Raw genomic sequence first — 20,084 nt, 5'->3', positions numbered from 1 at the left:
ATTTATTTTTATGAAGTAATTTCAATGACACTACTATTTCCTGAGGGCAGAGACTTGACCTGAATGTAGAGCAATTAATATTTTATTTGTTTTTGAGAGTTTATATCAACTGAAAATAGCAACAATATTCTATTTAACAAAGGTAAAGGTAGAAGAAACAGAAGAGAACGGGAAAGATGCAGTCCAGTAGAACAGCAATGTGGGGCCTGGCAATACTCGTATTATTTGGTGTCTCCACTGTACATGGCCAGAGTAAGTTCATTTAAACCTTTTTTTATCTTACTTTTACCTAATTTTATTATTTTATTTTATACATGATGATGCTTTTAGATGGGATTTCTAGTTAGCACAAGTCTTTCATTGCAGATTGTATAAAGCATTAGCATACACACTTTTTAGATTTACAACAAAATCCCCCCTCCCCTCCATAGTTAATCACATATTGCTATTTAATATATAGTATAATTTTATAACCCTACAAAAACTAATAACCAAGAACTCTTTCAATGAAATGTATCTGTGTAATGTGGTGACCACCTTAAAAATCCTTCATATATTTAGGGCTTCCATTAAAAATCAGGCTAAAGTTACATGTCGAGGGCTTTAATTGTACACATATGAAAGTATTTTTCTATAGACATGAAAAAATTTTTGTTTAAAAGAACAGAGTCCTCAGTGGTTGATACCTTTTAATGGCTAACTGAAAAGATGGTAATAATTGCAATTAAAATTTAAATTTAAATTTAAATTTTTTTTATCTCTACTGGCTAACACGGTACAAAGATATATTTTACTTGTATCTATAGACATGGACATTCATATCGTTAAAGTGCTTGAAAAATGTATGTTATATATTGAAGCCAAAAATAAAAATGTCCAATGGTGATTTGTTGGACCAAATGACTACCTTGGTTTAAGAAGGAGTAATTTGGTTTATAGGTGAATATCTCCCTAATATACTATCCAATACAACATACCACAGTTTTGTTTCTCATGTAATCCATAAGTAAAATCAGATGTGGTGCAGTATGGGCCATTAGGTTTCTATGAGTGCTATGTTTGGGATCATTTTCATCCAAATATCGCACCACACAGAAGAAGTAATATAGTCAGCTTGTGACTTTATCCAAAAGAGATGGCACTGGGCTTCCATACTGATAGATTGTGTCCTAATAGCACAGCACATACCAGGTAAAACGAGGAATATTACAAAGGAAACTGTGTGTAGCGATTTAGCCACCTTGAGACTGGATACCAGTATCAGGATGATGCTTTGTAGGTAGAGTAAGCAGGCATTAGGAGTGGGAGAAGGTCAACGGTGGCACAAGAACAGCTCTCCCTCTTTAGAAATATAGTCTAGAGCCACAGTGGAAAAGCTGTCAAGAAGCTCAAGATGTAGACAATAACAGTCCACAAGAATGGCTGCAGGGGGTTGAAAGTGAGATATAAAATGAAAATAAGGTAACAGGGGATTGGGAATTCATTACGGGGGCAGACAAATCTTTTTATTTTATTTCTTCTATCTGTAAAACCCATTTAATCAATTTTTACACATTCTTTTAGAACATTACACTAGCATTTATACATTTGTTAGTTATACTGTCTTTAGGAATCAGTTATTTAAGAATTCCTATAATCGTGAATTATATATGAAAGAAAGTCTTATGTGATTATCCATTAAATCACAAGAAAAGGCTAATCTATTTTTCTTCAGCCATTTATAACATGTGTAACCTCTTCATACCATTATGAACATCGAAAACTGCAATGCAGTTGTGAGTAACCATTCCTGATAGTTTTTTTTAGTGACCAGACTGCAATAGATGTCCATAAATTTAGTTATGTGTAATAATGAGAAATAAGACAAGGAAAAAGTATTGAACACGCTTACTGAAAATGATTTAATACTTCGTACAAAAGCCTTTGTTGGTGATGACAGCTTCAAGACACCTCCTGTATGGAGAATCTAGTCACACACATTGCTCAGGTGTAATTTGGCCCATTTTTCCATGCAAACACTCTTCAAATCCTGAAGGCTCCATGGACTCCTTCTGTGAACTTTGACCTTTATTTCCTTTGAAAAAAATTCTATTGAATTCAGATCAGGTGATTGTCTGAACTTTTTCTAGCAGCTTTATTTTCTTTTTTTGAAACCAACTCAGAGTTTCCTTGCCTGAGTGTTTGGCATTATTGTCTTGCTGAAAAACCCACCCTCATTTCATCTTCATCATTCTGGTAGATGGCAGCACATTTTTATCAAGAATGTCTTGTTACATTTGTCCATCCATCCTTCCTTTAATTATATGAAATTTGTGAGTGCCGTATGTTGAAAAACAGCCCCACACCATGATGTTCCCACCTCCAAATTTCACTGTTGTTATAGTGTGGGGTAATATGCAGTGCCTTTTGGTCTTGGTGAACATGGTGTGTTCTATCCAAAGAGTTCAATTTTTGTCTCATCTGGCCAGACTATATTCTCACAGTATTTTACAGGCTTGTGTTAATGTTGACCAAACTTTAAATGTATTTGAACATGCTTTTTGTTCAGCAATGCAGTCTTACGTCGTGATTGTACATATAGGACATGGAGGCTGAGTGTGTTGCTTATTTTTTTTTCTCTGAAACAATTGTACCTTTTGATTCCAAGTCTTTCTATAGCTTTCCACAAGTGGTCCATGGCTCTTGGACAACTCTTCTGATATTTCTTTATATTCCTGTGTCTCAAATTTTGGAGAAGCACCTGGTCCTGCCTTATTTATGGTGGAATTAATTTTTTTCCTTTTCCGGATTATTGCCCCAACAATGCTTACTGGAAGCTTCAATAGTTTATAAATTATTCTGCAGCTAATGCCATCAGCATGCTTTACAACAAAAAGGTTGTGAAGGTCTTGAGACAGCTTACTGGTTATACCAATCATGAGATGTTTCTTGTGTTGCACCTTGGTAATAAAGACACCTTTTTATAGGCCATCAGTGTAACTAGCTAATATTATTTTTCACTAAGTGGCAGGATTGTTTTCTATTTACTAATAGATTTAGCTGGTGTGCTGACTTTCCATGGCTTTTTGCACCTCTCTTCATGGTTTCAATACCCTTTTATATCATGTACACCTATAACAAAATAATGCATATGATTCAAATATTTTTTTAACTCATCCTTTTTTGTTATTTTCTTCTTTAGTTTCTGCAATTAACTGTTCTCCGACCCTGGCTGCATCTAATCTACTTGGCAGAATCACGAGTTCGACGGCCACATTTGACCTTTGCTGTGTTTCTCAGAATCCTCAAGTTTTGCCAACTGACAATGTAGTACTCCTAGTGGGTTCAAGCAGTGGTAAGTGATGTAGAAAAAATTATATGTAATTAATATTGAGATGCTTGTAGAAGTTTCACTCAAATTTTATTATTTGACATTTATTAGTGATTTAAAAGAGGTTATGTAATGAGGTTGGAGGTGCATAGTGCATAAATGTAACCAATTTTCTCCTGCCTCACCACCTCTTGCATTAACATCAGCATAACAACTGCCAAATACGAGTTTCCTGACTTGAGTTTCCATAACCAAGTAGCTACATACACCAATACATTATGAAGCCCCAAGCATCAGGTGGAGTGGTGCACAATATTACACCACTGGTCTCTGGTGGAGTTGAAACATGGTCTGGGGACTGATGAATCATATTTCTCTATTTGGCAGTCTAATGGAAATGTCTGGGTTTGGTGAATGTAATGAGAATTTTACTGCATTGTGTCAACTGTAATGTTTGGTAGATGAGGGATAATGTTGTTAGTATTATCTCTCGTGATGGGAAGTCTAAGGGGCACTTTGCACACTGCGACATCGCAGGTGCGATGTCGGTGGGGTCAAATTGAAAATGACGCACTTCTGGCATCGCATGCGACATCGCAGTGTGTAAAGGCTGGATGATACGATTAACGAGCGCAAAAGCGTCGTAATCGTATCATCGGTGCAGCGTCGGCGTAATCCATGATTACGCTGACGCGACGGTCCGATGTTGTTCCTCGCTCCTGCGGCATCACACATCGCTGTGTGTGAAGTCGCAGGAGCGAGGAACGTCTCCTACCGGCCTCACTGCGGCTTCCGTAGGATTTGCGGAAGGAAGGAGGTGGGCAGGATGTTTACATCCTGCTCATCTCCGCCCCTCCGCTCTGATTGGCTGCCTGCCGTGTGACGTCGCAGTGACGCCGCACGACCCGCCCCCTTAACAAGGAGGCGGGTCGCCGGCCACAGGGACGTCGCACGGCAGGTGAGTGTGTGTGTGAAGCTGGCGTAGCGATAACTTTCGCTACGCCAGCTATCACCACATATCGCTGCTCCGACGGGGGCGGGCACTATCGCACTCGGCATCGCAGCATCGGGCTGCGATGTCGTAGTGTGCAAAGCCCGCCTAAATCTAAATTAGCAAACCATTATATTTTGAACAATTTCATGCTTCAAACTTTGTTGGAACAATCTGGGAGAGGTTTTTCTGTATTCCAATATGATAGTGCCCCACAAAGCAAGGCCTATGAAGGCATAATTGGGTAAGTTTGTAGCGTAATCTTGACCTACACAAACAGAGCTCTCACTTCATCCCTTCTAACACCTTTGAGATGCATTGAAACATAGATTTCCAGCCAAGCACTTGTCCAACATCAGTATCTGATCTCACAAATGTACTTTTGGATGAATTGGCAAAAAATTCACACATATTTAGTATATTCCAAAGTCTTGTAAAAATCCTTCTCAAAAGAGTGGAAACTGTTATAGGATCAAGGGGCAACCAAATCCATATTAATGACTATGAATTTAGAATGTGATGTCATAATTAGGGATGATCGAATACTTCAAATATTCGGCTTCGCGAATATTTTCCGAATAGGCTGCCGCTATTCGACTACTCGCGAATATTCGATGGGCAATGTGAGTCTATGAGAAACCCGAATAACAACTATTCGGAAATATTCGGGCTTCCCATAGACTTACATTGCGCATCGAATATTCACATAGCTGTGACCTATTCGGAAAATATTCGCGAAGCCGAATATTTGAAGTATTCGATCATCCCTAGTCATAATAGCGCCTGTAGGTTTAATGTGAATGTGCCCTAACACTTATATCCATGTAGTGTACATATATTTCTGTAAAACATATGTTGTATTGTATTAGATAATACTTACTTCCTATGAATATCTGACATTTCTTCTTGTTTTTCAGTTATCAACAGTCTTAACCCGTCAACCATCAATATAAACAATCCACCATTATACTCCAATTTTTCTCAAAGTGGGTTATATGCTCCTGTAAATTCTCTCGCTAGCTCCCTTTGCACCCCTAACAATCTTGCAGGAACACGAATTGGAAGTAATATTTTATGCATACAAGATTCAAGTTTACCATTTTGCAATGGCCCCATACCTTCACTAGGGCCTCTCAGGTAAATAATTGTAAATAGTTATTGATCTTAGGACACAATGGATGATTCATGAAAGTCGGAATTGTTCACACCGGTCTTGATGAGGGGATGTGGTGAAGCCAGCTTAATGATTGAATGAATCTGGAGCAAATGATGAGTGGTGGCACAGCAGAAATCTTACTTCAGTCAGAAACTACAGTAAGATTTCTGATGTAGGGAACATCTCAGCTCGTCATGAATTAGATGAGCTGCAGCACCACATCAATGCCGCGCCTGTACTTTATCCACTAATTCTTTGTATAAATAAAGTAGGTATTAACATTTGTTTGCATTTAATTCTGAGCCTTTTTTTTCTTCTATAGTGTAATAGCATTAGTTTATCGTAACGGCACACTTGTAGCTGTAACTAATTCATCAGCAGCAATCGATCTAAAGAACCGTGAGTACACATACACGTTATTTCTAAGTTATAAACTGAGTGAAAAATACCAATAGTATTGATTTTATAGGTAATACATGGCCAGTGCCTCTTTTTCAGTTACTGCCACAAGTCTTTGTTTATAGGGCTGTAACAGAAATGTCCCTTCTACAACACTTAAGTGGTGCAACCAATCACTGGCCTCTGCTGGCTTGTGCCCAGGTCAGTGCCACAGGATCGCTGATAACTAATCGGTGGATTCAGATAATTGGAAACCACTATAATCGGAAGCATAACAAACTTTTATCCCCATTTTAAAAAACAGAAGGCAGTGACCACAGCTCCATTCATCCTCTTTGGTGCCACCAGAAAAAGCCAAGTCTAGTGCTCGCAGCAACTGAGAGAATGAATGGATCACTGGTCGAGTCAAACACAAGCTTGATTCTAATGGGTATAAAAGATCTCCTTTCTTATGATCAGTGCAAGTTGATCAGTACGTGTGCCAGCAGTTGAACCCGACCGATCTATAAGCTATCATTTATTCTGTGGAGAGGTGACTATTTGTTTTCACTGGAGAATCCTACAAGTAAACTTGCAAGTATTTAATCTCCAATGGAAATAAATAATATTCTCCTATTTAATAAATTACCTCCATACACAGTACAATCCACTTTACCATGACTAATAATACCACTTGTAAGAGAGCAATTCTGCCACACCATGATCAGACCACATATTACCACTACATGGTGACTGAATAATACCACATACAAGGAACAAATACCATCACAACATGACCAGACAATATATTACTACCACATAGTGTGACCGAATAATATCACATACAAGGGACAAGTACCACCATACCTTGACCAGAGCACATATTACCTTAGCATAGTGTATGAATAATACCAAATACAAGGAACTACCACCACACCATGGTGAGACCACATATTACCACCACATAGTGACTGAATAATGCCACATACAAGAGAACAATTTCACCACGCCATGACCAGACCACCTATTACGACCACATAGTGACTGAATAATACAATTATTATTATCGTTATTAATTAATGGCCTTCAGATCAATCTTGAGCCATAGCAACTTGATGGAGGAATGTTCTGTAGGAAGATCAATCTTGTACAAGCCTAGATAGGTCCACGAGGGTATTCGCTGCCATTTTCTTGATAGTATCAAGCCATTGGGTTATTGCTCTTCCTCGTCCCCTTGTTCCTTCTACTCTTCCGACCATGATGTCTTTCTCCAGTGATTGCGCTCTTTATTTGGTGTGTCCAAAGTAGGCAAGTCGTAGCTTGGTGATCCTTGCTTTGAAGGACATGTCTTGCTTGATTTGTTCCAAAATTGGTTTGTTTGTTGTTCTTGCCACCCATGCTATTGATAACATCCTTCTCCCACACTACATTTCAAAGACATTCATTCTTATTCTGTCTTGTTCCTTTATCATCGAGGTTTCGCATCCATATATTACTACAGAAAAGACTAGACTTTGTTCCTCGATTTGAGGACCTTTTCCACTGACTTCATTGTGGATTTGCCCATAGCTTTGACTTCAGTGTTATTGCTGCATCTTGAGTGATCATTGATCCAAGTAGAGTGAAGTCCTTTACAACTTATAGTTTGTTGCCGTCCATCTCAAATGTATCCTGGTCATATCTGGCAGCAGTCAATATCTTTCTCTTCTTTGTATTGAGGAGTCTCATGTTCGAGCTTTCCATCTTAACACTCCATAATAAGTCCTTCATTCCATCTACGTTTGTTACTATCAATGTTGTATTGTCTGTATATTTAAGATTGTTGATGTTACGTTCAGCAATTTTGATTAATTCTTCTTTTTTGGCATGTGCAGCCTTTCTGAAGATATATTCTGCATACAAATTGAAGTGAATTGGGGAAGGATGCAACCTTGTCTGACGCCTCACTATACTGTGAACCATGCCATGTCACTGTGGTCCGTTCAGACTATTGCTTCTTGGTCGATGTAAAGCTTCCTTTTAAGGCTGATCAGATGGTTTGGCACACCCATATCCTTCATGGTATTCCAAAAGTTTTTGGTCATCAACACACTCATAGGCTTCCCTGTAATCCATTATCCATCTAATGTTAACAATTACATCTCTTGTTCATTTGCCTTTTCTGAATCCTGCTTGTTCCTCAAAGTAAGGCTGTAGCCATCTTTGTAGTATCTTCAGAAGTATTTTGCAGGCATGAGGTACTGTATGAGCACAATAGTCCAATCTTGTCAAGTTTTGGTCCATTTGCCAGTTGTACATATCTGTTGACACAGGTTTGTGATTACATCACCTACTGCTTCTGAAGACTTTGTTTGATTTTTTGGAATATTGTCACTTCAACATGCTTTGTTTTTTGACAGTGCTTTGTTTTTTTGACAGAATCTTTATCACAACAACGACTCGTCTTTTAAGATGTTCGGTTCACTATAATTTCCAGTCTCACTTTCTTCCTATATTACTGAGTCATTCTTGTAAAGGTGCTCCGTGTATTCTTTCCACCTTTTCTTGATCTCTTCTGGCTCAGTTTGTTCCTGTTGGTGTCTTTCAACATTCCCACTCTTAGATGAAACTTTCTTTGTATCTCTTTCATCTCTTGGTATGCCTTCCTGGTCTTGCCCTTCAGAAGTTTATTTTTTTATCTCTTTAGATATCTTTTGGTAATAAAGTTCTTTCTCTACTTCAATGGCTCCCTTTAGTCTTTTGCTGATATTGTCTACATCCTGTTTGTTACCTTTTGCTTTTGCCATTCGTCTTTCTTTGATTATTTTTAGGGTCTCTTCTGTTAACCATGGCTGTTTCTTTTTTATTGTCTTTCTGGCTTTTTCATTAATAATATTCTTTAATTGTATCCATAATTCCTCAGGCTTTCTTTCCTCCATGTCTAGTGCTATAAATCAGTTGTGCAGATCGTTCCAAAAAACTTTAGGTATATTGATCAAATCGAACTTGCAAATGACCTGCTGTTTAGTCTATTTGCACAACTTGACTCTAATCTTTGCTATCAAAAGTTCATGATCAGTTCCACAACCAGCTCCTAGCCTTATTTTTTCAGTAATGTTTGACGACTTCCATCTTTGGCCGACACATATGTAGTTAATCTGATTCTTATAGGCCTCATTTTATGATGCCCATGATGGGCAGTTGATTTTTCATACAAAAGTCAGTAAATCTTCCTCCAGCCTCATCTTGTTCACTAAGTTCAAAGTTTCCAACAACAGTTCCATGATTGCCATGGCCCACTTTGGCATTCAAGTCTTCCATGATAATAAGTAGGTCTTGTTATGATGTCTTGCCAATTTCTTCTTGAACTTGATCATAGAATAGTTCAACGTTCTCCTCCTTGGCATCTGTTGTTGACGAGTAGACTTTACCAGACCACATAATACCACCACATAGTGACTGATTAATACCCAATACAAGGGACACAAATCACCACACCATGACCATACCACGTATTTCCACCACGTGATGACTGAGTAATACAACATACAAGGGACAAATACCACCATACCATGACCAGACCACATTTTACCACCCCATAGTGACTGACTAATATAATACTGTTCATGAATAAAAAACACAATACTAGTAATACTAAAATTACCACCATTACACACAGGAGCTCTGTATATAGTGTGTATAGCAGGGGCGAACAATTAATTGTCCCAAGGGGCCAGATGGGAGATTTTGACTGTTGCGGAACCAATAGGCCGAAATTAATTTTGCACAATATTTAAATTAACATATAAACCACATTATTATTTTATATCAATATTAATAATTGTATCACTTGATATTGAGCAGAATTAAGTATGTTAACACCTCCCAATATAATGTATGATCCACACACAGCCCTCCTTTATACAGTATAGTCCAAACACAGCCTGACTATAAACAGTATGGCCTGAACACAGCTCCCTACATAGAACATTAGCCCCCACACAGCCCCTATATACAGTATGAGCCCCTACACAGCATCCTATATATAGCATAACCTATACAACGCCCCCTAATATACAGTATGATCCACAGACAGCCCCCTGTATGTAGTATGACCTGCACAGAGTCTTCCATATACAGCACGATCCCGCACACAGTCATCTATATACAGAAATAGCCCTCACACAGCCTCCATATACAGCATGACCTACAGTGCTGGCCAAATGTATTGGCACCCCTGCAATTCTGCAGAGAATACTCAGTTTCTTTCTGAAAATGATTGCAATCACAAATTCTTTGGTATTATTATCTTCATTTATTTTGCTTGCAGTGAAAAACAGAAAGAGAATGAAACAAAAATCAAATCATTGATCATTTCACACAAAAATGGGTCAGACAAAAGTATTGGCACCCTTAGCCTAATACTTGGTTGGACAACCTTTAGCCAAAATAACTGCGAACAACTGCTTCCGGTAACCATCAGTGAGTTTCTTACAATGCTCTGCTGGAATTTTAGACCATTCTTCTTTGGCAAACTGCTCCAGGTCCCTGAGATTTGAAGGGTGCCTTCTCCAATCTGCCATTTTGAGATCTCTCCACAGGTGTTCTATGGGATTCAGGTCTGGACTCATTGCTGGCCACTTTAGTGGTCTCCAGTGCTTTCTATCAAACCATTTTCTAGTGCTTTTTGAAGTGTGTTTTGGGTCATTGTCCTGCTGGAAGACCCATGACCTCTGAGGAAGACCCAGCTTTCTCACACTGGGCCCTACATTATGCTGCAAAATTTGTTGGTAGTCTTCAGACTTCATAATGCCATGCACACGGTCAAGCAGTCCAGTGCCAGAGGCAGCAAAGCAACCCCAAAACATCAGGGAACCTCCGCCATGTTTGACTGTAGGGACCGTGTTCTTTTCTTTGAATGCCTCTTTTTTTTTCCTGTAAACTCTATGTTGATGGCTTTTCCCAAAAAGCTCTACTTTTGTCTCATCTGGCCAGAGAACATAGTTACATAGTTAGTTACATAGTTACTAAGGTTGAAAAAAGACCTAGGTCCATCTAGTTCAACCTTCCTCCACCAGTTCTACATTTGGTCACTAAGTCATTTATAACCAACAATGTTTTGTGTACTGATGAAATCATCCATCCCTTTTTTAAAAGCGGTTATAGTATCTGCCATTACTACCTCTTGTGGTAGGGCAGTACACAGTCTGACTGCTCTAACTGTAAAGAACCCTTTCCTATTTAGCTGTCGGAATCGCTTTTCTTCCACTCGCAGTGAGTGCCCCCTGGTCCTTAGTATTGTCTTTGGAAGAAATAATTCATGTGCCAGTCCTTTATATTGACCACACATGTATTTATACATATAAATGAGATCTCCTCTGAGACGTCTTTTTTCTAAGCTAAACATATCTAACTTTTTCAACCTGTCATCATATGGGAGGCCTTCCATTCCTTGTAGTAGTCTAGTTGCCTGCCTTTGAACTGACTCTAACTTCTGAATGTCCTTTTTAAAATGTGGAGCCCAAAACTGGATCCCATATTCCAGATGTGGCCTTACAAATGATTTATAGAGGGGTAACAATACGTTGGGATCACAGGATCTAATCTCTCTTTTTATACACCCTAGAATCTTCTTTGCTTTTGCAGCTGCTGCTTGACATTGAGTGCTGCTGCTCAGCTTATTTGTAATGAGAATACCCAAGTCCTTCTCCTGTTCTGTAGTCCCGAGTTTACTTCCATTTAATGTATACGCAGTTATAGGATTACTCCGTCCTAGGTGCATTACTTTACTTTATTTATCAACATTAAATCTCATTTGCCAAGTATCTGCCCATTCTGACATCTTATCCAGATCTTTTTGTAATATTGTACTATCAAGATCAGTTTTTAATATCCTACATAGTTTGGTGTAATCAGCAAAGACTGACACTTTACTATCAATCCCATCCACAAGGTCATTAATAAAGAGATTAAAAATAATTGGTCCTAGCACAGATCCCCGCGGCACCCCACTGCTGACTATAGCACATTTAGAGAATGTACCATTTATGACTACTCTTTGTTTCCTATATTTTAGCCAATTCCTTACCCAGTTGCATATAGTTTCCCCTAGTCCTTGCTTCTGGAGCTTTATTATAAGGCTGTTATGTGGTACAGTATCAAATGCCTTTGCAAAGTCCAAATAAATCACATCAGCTGCATTACCAATATCCAGGTTTGCACTTACCCCCTCATAGAACCCCAACAGGTTGGTTTAGCACGACTTATCTTTCATGAATCCATGCTGTCTGTCAGTTATCATATTATTTTCTGCAACATATTTTTGCATGTCATCCCTTAAAATGCCCTCAAAAACATTGCATACTACTGATGTCAGGCTTACTGGACGGTAGTTGCCTTGATCTATCCTCTTACCTTTCTTAAATATCGGTACCACATCAGCAATCCTCCAATCCTGAGGCACCAACCAAAAAGATGAGATACAGCGGTCTGTCAATTACGGAGCTCAATTCCTTCAATATTCGTGGATGAATGCCATCTGGCCCTGGGGATTTGTCAATGTTTAATTTACTCAGACGTAGGCGTACTTCTTCTTGTGTTAAATTAATTATATCGGTTGGTGATTTTTCACTTGTGGAATGATCCCTCGTACAGTCAGTTCCTTGGTGAACACAGATGAGAAATGCCTATTTAATATCTCAGTCTTTTGTTTGTCCTCTATAACTAACTTGTTATTATATTTTAAGGGGCCAATACTATCCTTTTTTTTCCTTTTGGCATTAATGTATGTATAAAAGATTTTGGGATTTATTTTAATGTCATTGGCGATTTTTGTTTCAGTAGCTAGTTTTGCTTGTTTGATTTCTTTTTTGCATTTCCTATTGATATCTTTATAATCCTGAAATGCTATTTCTGTATTCACAGCCTTCAAGATTTTAAACGCCCTTTGTTTTAGTTTTATTATACTTTGTACAGTCTTATTTATCCATAGTGGTTTCTTTTTATTCCGGGACATTTTATTACCAGAGGGTATAGGTTTTTTACAGGACTCTAGCAGTATATCCTTAAACTTTCCCAATTTATGTTCAGTATCCCCAGTTACCATGACTTTGTCCCAATCTACACATTTAAGCTCTTCCCTTAATTTGTTGAAATCAGCTTTCCTAAAATTCCATGTTTTAGCATTTCCCCTTTGAAATGTTCTATTGAATATTACGTTGAACCTTACCATATTATGATCGCTGCTGACCAAGTGCTCCCGGACCTGTAGATCTGAAAATGTATCCGGTCATTTGACAGGACCAGATCTAGCAAATTATCTCCCCTCGTCGGTTCATCTACCATCTGAGAGAGGAAATGGTCTTGAATGGTAGATAAGAATTTACAGCTTTTAGCACAACCAGAAGATTCTATGTCCCACTGTATGTCTGGATAGTTGAAATCCCCCATAAGAAGAACCCCATTATTATTATTAGGTGCCTTTTCAATTTGTTCCAATATTTCACCCTCTATTTGTTCAGGTATGTTAGGAGGCTTATAGCAAACTCCAATTAGCATTTTTCCATTATTCCCCTCCCCATGTACATTTACCCATACTGACTCTACATTGTTGCAGTTCCCCCCAATGTCATCATTCAAAACAGGTTTTAGGTTAGATTTGATAAATATACACACCCCACTACCTTTTTGGTCTTTCCATTCTTCCAAACCGTTTTAGGCTTTCTCAGGTAAGTTTTGGCAAACTCCAGCTGGGCTTTTTTATGTCTCGGGGTAAGAAGTGGGGTCTTCCTGGGTATCCTACCATACAGTCCCCTTTCATTCAGATGCCGACGGATAGTACGGGTTAACACTGTTGTACCCTCGGACTGCAGGGCAGCTTGAACTTGTTTGGATGTTAGTTGAGGTTCTTTATCCACCATCTGCACAATCTTGCGTAGAAATCTCTTGTCAAATTTTCTTTTCCTTCCACATCTAGGGAGGTTAGCCACAGTGCCATGGGCTTTAAACTTCTTGATGACACTGCGCACCATAGACACAGGAACTTTCAGGTCATTGGAGACAGACTTGTAGCCTTGAAATTGCTCATGCTTCCTCACAATTTGAATTCTCAAGTCCTCAGACAGCTCTTTGGTCTTCTTTCTTTTCTCCATGCTCAATATGGTACACACAAGGACACAGGACAGAGGTTGAGTCAACTTTAATCCATGTCAACTGCCTGAAAGTGTGATTTAGTTATAGCCAACACCTGTTAGGTGCCACAGATAAGTTACAGGTGCTGTTAATTACACAAATTAGAGAAGCATCACATGATTTTTCAAACAGTGCCAATACTTTTGCCCACCCCCTTTTTTATGTTTGGTGTGGAATTATATCCAATTTGGCTTTATGACATTTTTTTTTTCATTGAAGACAAATTAAATGAAGATAATAATACCAAAGAATTTGTGATTGCAATCATTTTCAGGACGAAACTGAGTATTCTAAGACCGAATTGCAGGGGTGCCAATACTTTTGGCCAGCACTGTACACACAGCCCGCTATATACAGAATGACCTGCTCACAGTCTTCCATATGCAGCATGAGCCCCCATACAGCCCCCTATATACAGCATGAGCCCCCATACAGCCCCCTATATACAGCATTAGCTCACACACAGTCCCCCATATACAGCATTACCTACACACAGCCCTATATGATCCACACACAACACCATAAATACCGCATGACCTTCACACAGCCGCCTATATACAGTAAGAGCCCACATACAGCCCCCTATATACAGCATAAGGCCACACACAGCCCCCATATAAAGCATGATTCCACACACAGCCCCCTGTGTCCAGCATAAGCCCACACCCAGCCCCCTATATACAGCGTGAGCCCACACCCAGCCCCCTATATAAAGCATGAGGTTACTCACACACACACACACACACACCCTATATACAGCATGAACCCACACACAGCCTCCTATATACAGCATGAGTCCAAACACCATCCCTATATGCAGTATGAGCACAAACACATCCCCACTATATACAGCATGAGCCAACACACAGCCCCCTATATACAGTATGTTCATCCCTATATACAGTATGAGCCCACACATAGCCCCTATTTACAGTATGAGCCCCACATAATCTTCTATAAACAGTATTAGCTACAACAGCTACAACATAGCCCATTATATACAGTATGAGCCCCACATTGTACCCTATAGATAGTATAAGCCCCAAAATACCCCCTACAAAAAGGTATTAACCCCACATAGCCCCCTATAGACAATATTATGCCCCACATAGCCTCGGATATACCAGCACACATACACGTAGAAAAAACAACAAAAAATAAAAACACCTACTCGCTTTGCTCCTGTTCCCGAGTAGCATCCTCTTTCTGGTTTAAAAGCGGTCGTTAAAATGCTCACTTTCCTATCAGAGGCCTATGGTTGATGTTAGTGCGTGGCACATGACATTGACTTCACTGCCATTAGCCGCACACTGATGTTAGCTGCTATTCTCTAGGCGAGCGACCCCTTTTTTTAATATTTATTGTCTGGCCCCACTCTACATTTTACTTGGGGCCCCCTGTAGACATGGGGCCCATCGGAACATCGTCCAGTATCCCACCATGCCCGTCTGACGCTGGCACCACCACAGCATTACTACTGCATCTTACACAGGACGATGTGTTGCCAAGAACGATCATTTTCAAGCAAGCTTAAAAATCATTTCACCCGATTAACAAGCGTTTTGCTTGTTCATTGATCCACAACATGTTTACATTGGCTGAAACTCAAAGTGTGCAGTCCTAGGAACACTCCTAAACAAAAACTAGCCATTGAATTTTTTTTTGTTTTAATTTTATTGCTTTAAACCAGGATCTTCTTTTAATATAGTAACCTGGGGATTCCATATTTCTACTTGAATGTAAAATTAAAGGAATTATCCAGGACTTTGGTTATTTTTCCTTGTGAGGCTAGTAGCTTACACTCAGGTTGTTGCTACATGCACACTTATTCTGCCTGTCTCGATCTCTGCCAGCTCAGAGCCATCATGGACCGCTACTGCCAGCAATTCTGTGGCTTCTGCTGACATCACATTAATAGAGCAGCTTATTTTCTTTCTCTCTACTCTGTCAATGGGGCATCACTGCAGATGTTATCATGAGTGGCTTTATATTGGTCAACAACCTCTGCCTATCTGTGGGTAGCCGGCTGTCAGTGAGCACGATGTCCTATTGACAGAGCAGACTGCAGGAGGAAGAGCTGCCTGTAAGCTCTTAGCCCTACAGGGAAAAATAAACAAAGTTCTGGATAACCCCTTTAATTTAGAACTCTGAAAAGTGGGGATATTAAGCTAAATGTATAGTAAACTGTCTAGGAAGAAAATGATATTCAATGTATGTAAAGTGCTGTGGAATTAATAGCGCTATATAAATGAATAAATATTATATTAATATATTATTATACTTATATCTTATAATTTATAACTTACCCTATGATGTTATAAAAGTGTATTGTATTTGTATACCTCTAATACTGACCACTTCTGTCTTGCAGCTAAAGATTATCATTCAATTGACACTTCAGTTAAGAATCGCAGCGCTGGCATGATTGTCATTACTGTCATCCTGCCTATTCTCTCTGCATTGCTCTTGGTCATCCTTACTACTATGATGTTCATGAAATGGTAAGTGCTATTGCTAACTAAAGAATTTGCCCTTTTTGAGTTCCTAGTAATCCATTGGCAAGAGTTTGTGTGGCACAATTATCTACAACGATAGCTTCTTTGAGTAATATTCAAAAAAGAAAAGAGGTTTCCGCATTCTACCTATACTTTGTAAGATTGCAAATCATAACTGTAAAGGCAGCTTGTCTCTAATCCGATTGTGTTCTATCCAACGATTATTAAATTAAAGGAGTTCTTTGGTCAGAAAGTAAGTTCAGTAGTGACGAAACAGGGGGCTTAAAACAATAGAATAATGCATATTCACCACATTGCTCTACCATTACGGCAGTCTCTCGTGGGATGGGATTGGTGATGTCTTCAATCACAAGTCCCCAGACTGATCCTGACGCTGATTGGCTGCAGGGTCAGTTGTGGCCAATCAGCGACCACAGCGGTCAGGTCACTGGTGGTCCATGATGTCACCACTCCTGGAAGGGTTACCAACCATCCAGAAATTCCTGGACAGTCCATAAAAATATGGCACTCTTTTGCAGTTTCTGGTTTATTATGGTGACTCCAACAGTAAAACAGTTTAATAAGCTACATTGTTGGACAAAGGATATCTCATAACATTTCAATGATGAAATGTACTAACCTTTTAAAGAGGTTCTTCCCTTTGGACAATCTCTCATTGTTAGAAGGGTCCCTTAATAAGCCAATCACGACGTGTCCTTATGCTTGGTCCCCCAGCAATCAGCTATATCACAGAAAACCTGATAGCAGGGGTGGACATAAAATTGGTGCAAACGCTGCAGCCACACATGGGCCCAAGAGGTAAGGGGGCACATTTCTGCCCCCAAAGAAGATGGAATTGTGCATAATGATGAGCTATTGTCTCGTAAAGAGCCTGTATATTGCTCTTGATAGTATGTTCAATTCCACAGAGGAAAATAACAAATACAGAATGTCTGTTCAAAACAGTGGCTTATTAGTATAAAGGAGGACAGATTGTCCAAGGCAGGAGGACCACTATCCTTAGGCCCTAGGAGCTTCACTAATTAGAAAACATCTGCTAATACAATGTGAAATGTACAATTTCTGATTTTCTTTTTGTTGATTTTTTTACTTTACTATTGAACAATGCAGTAACATGGCAATGTAGCATAATGCAAACACAGTAGTACAAAATTTAATAAAAGCTTCCGATTACGTTAATAATATTTTGTATTTTCATCTTTTTAAAAGAAACCTGACTGATTATATAAAATGTGTTTCTTCTCTTTTAGTTGTTGTTGCCGTGCCTTCACGCCATCAAGATGTCAGCAGGAGTCATAAACAAGAATAAACGTTCCGGAGCTCCCGGCATAACCGATATGTTAGCTTTATGTATATGATTGATATATTTGACGAACACAGCTAAAATCACTATTTATCTCAATAAAACGACATGCACACTAAATACTAAAGTGACTGTCCAATACCATGACCGTCATTATAATCTCTCCCAGCCCATTTCTTTACTATAACACTGGTGAATGTAAAAAATAAAAATGTATTACTCCCCTAAATTCTTAGGCTCATTTTCTTGCTGCTTCTGCAAAATGGGCCAGAAAAGCAGATACTGGTGTATGGCATGATCTCTGCCTTCAGTCACTTTTATTTTACTTGCTTATATAGCCCCATTAATTTTCACAGCATTTTACAGACATCATCATTACTGTCCCCATTGGGGTTCAATATTTAAATTTCCCATTAATATGTCTTTGGAATGGGGGAGGACACTCATGGGGACGATATACAAATTCATAACCACTTGGCCACCGTATTGCACATTTTGACAATGCTTGCGTTTCATATGTCTAAAAAAATCACTTCCGACAATTTGCTAATGAGTAGAATTGCGAGAGTGAAGAGTAAGGCTAGGTGTAAGCCTATAAAAGAAATAATGGAATAGCTAACTATAATTATAACTATAATTATTCAGCCCTGACATCATATCTTAAAGGGAATCTGTCAACAGATTTTTACTGCTTCAGCTGAGAGTACCATGTTGTAGGCAAAGAGATCCTGAATGCAACAATGTATCATTTAGATTACTTTAGCAGAGCTGAGAGTGCTGCTCCTGCCATCACCAGGCTCTCAATAGAGATTGTACATTGACAGTGAGGTGTCAGTCAGAGGAAAGGACGTGTGAGTGTGCGTGACAATGTAGTCCGGGCAATGATGTGTCCTAATTCTGTACAGCTGCTTAAACAAACAGAGCAAATAAACTACATATCAGACCTTGACAAGACAGGCACCCCTGAATTCTATGTTTTAACCATTGCAGCATGCTGTCTTCAGCTTATATAGCAAAACCTGATGACAGATTCCCTTTAAGCAGATGCCACAATGGACTTATGCTTTAAGAGGCGAAATTCACTGGCTGGAAAACACTATAATAATGACCTAAGTAATATATTTGGATTTTATCATCAGAACTTAAGAAATACATTTAGAAACAAACAAAAAAAAAAGTATATATACACATATACATACATACACACACACAGAAATGTATTACTTAGGTCATCATATTAGAATTCAGTGAATTTCTCCACATGTACTGTACATATATATTTCTACAGTGCTTAAATTTTATTTATATATGTATTAATTTAAGGAAAGTCGGTCTCTAAAGTGATTTGTCTGTCTGTGTGAACATAGAAATATTCATGCAAACGACAGGACAAGATAGATAGATGGATAGATAGATAAACACATTAATTACTTTATAAATGGGCATTTCCTGAAATCCAGTAAATTTGTAGCTTCAATATACTTTAATCTTATTCTCAAACTATGTCTTGTTGCTTTTTCTGTACATCTGTTTCATGTAGTGGCATTGTAAATTAAAGTAGTCAATTATAATATACAAATATGGCTCTTGTGTGTTTTTTTCCCATTAACCCCTTCACCCCCGGCCACTAAAACACCCTAATGACCGGGCCATTTTTTGCAATTCTGACCAGTGTCACTTTGACAGGTTATAACTCTGGAACGCTTCAACGGATCCTGGCGATTCTGAGATTGTTTTTTCGTGACATATTGTACTTCATGTCAGTGGTAAATTTAGGCCGATATTTTTTGCGTTTATTTGTGAAAATTTAGGAAATTTGGCGAAAATTTTGAAAATTTCGCAATTTTCAAACTTTGAAAATTTATGCCCATAAATCTGAGAGATATGTCACACAAAATAGTTACTATATAACATTTCCCACTTGTGTACTTTACATCAGCGCAATTTTCGAAACAAATTTTTTTTCCATTAGGAAGTTAGAAGGGGTCAAAGGTCATCAGCAAATTCTCATTTTTCCAACAAAATTTACAAAATAATTTTTTTTAGGGACCACATTACATTTGAGGTGACTTTGAGAGGCCTAGGTGACAGAAAATACCCAAAAGTGACCCCATTCTAAAAACTACACCCCTCACACTGCTCAAAACCACATCCAAGAAGTTTATTAACCCTTTAGGTGCTTCACAGGAACCAAAGCAATGTGGAAGGAAAAAATGAAAATTTTACTTTTTAACACAAAAATGTTACTTTAGCCATAAAAT

General features: G+C 38.6%; 1 protein-coding gene across 1 annotated transcript; it reads left to right on the top strand.

The window, feature by feature from the left end:
* The first annotated feature begins 128 nt into the window (after window positions 1-128).
* Window positions 129-19,402, top strand: LOC142290243 (uroplakin-3b-like). Its single transcript, XM_075334193.1, has 6 exons — window positions 129-252; window positions 3,182-3,334; window positions 5,219-5,438; window positions 5,780-5,856; window positions 16,376-16,505; window positions 17,771-19,402. Exons 1-6 carry the CDS (start codon window positions 177-179, stop codon window positions 17,817-17,819), a joined length of 705 nt encoding a protein of 234 aa, XP_075190308.1. The 5' UTR covers window positions 129-176; the 3' UTR covers window positions 17,820-19,402.
* The last annotated feature ends 682 nt before the right edge of the window (window positions 19,403-20,084 follow it).

This window comes from Anomaloglossus baeobatrachus, chromosome 2 (assembly GCF_048569485.1).
Source record: "Anomaloglossus baeobatrachus isolate aAnoBae1 chromosome 2, aAnoBae1.hap1, whole genome shotgun sequence".
Classification (NCBI taxonomy): domain Eukaryota; kingdom Metazoa; phylum Chordata; class Amphibia; order Anura; family Aromobatidae; genus Anomaloglossus; species Anomaloglossus baeobatrachus.
The sequence above is the reverse complement of the archived record's forward strand: the minus strand, read 5'-3'. Positions and strand labels throughout refer to the sequence as shown.

Coding starts and splice junctions, on each gene's coding strand:
- LOC142290243 (XM_075334193.1), top strand. CDS start 177: ATGCAGTCCAGTAGAACAGCAATGTGGGGCCTGGCAATACTCGTATTA. Junction 3,335..5,218: donor CCTAGTGGGTTCAAGCAGTG/GTAAGTGATGTA, acceptor CTTGTTTTTCAG/TTATCAACAGTCTTAACCCG. Junction 5,439..5,779: donor CCTTCACTAGGGCCTCTCAG/GTAAATAATTGT, acceptor TTTCTTCTATAG/TGTAATAGCATTAGTTTATC.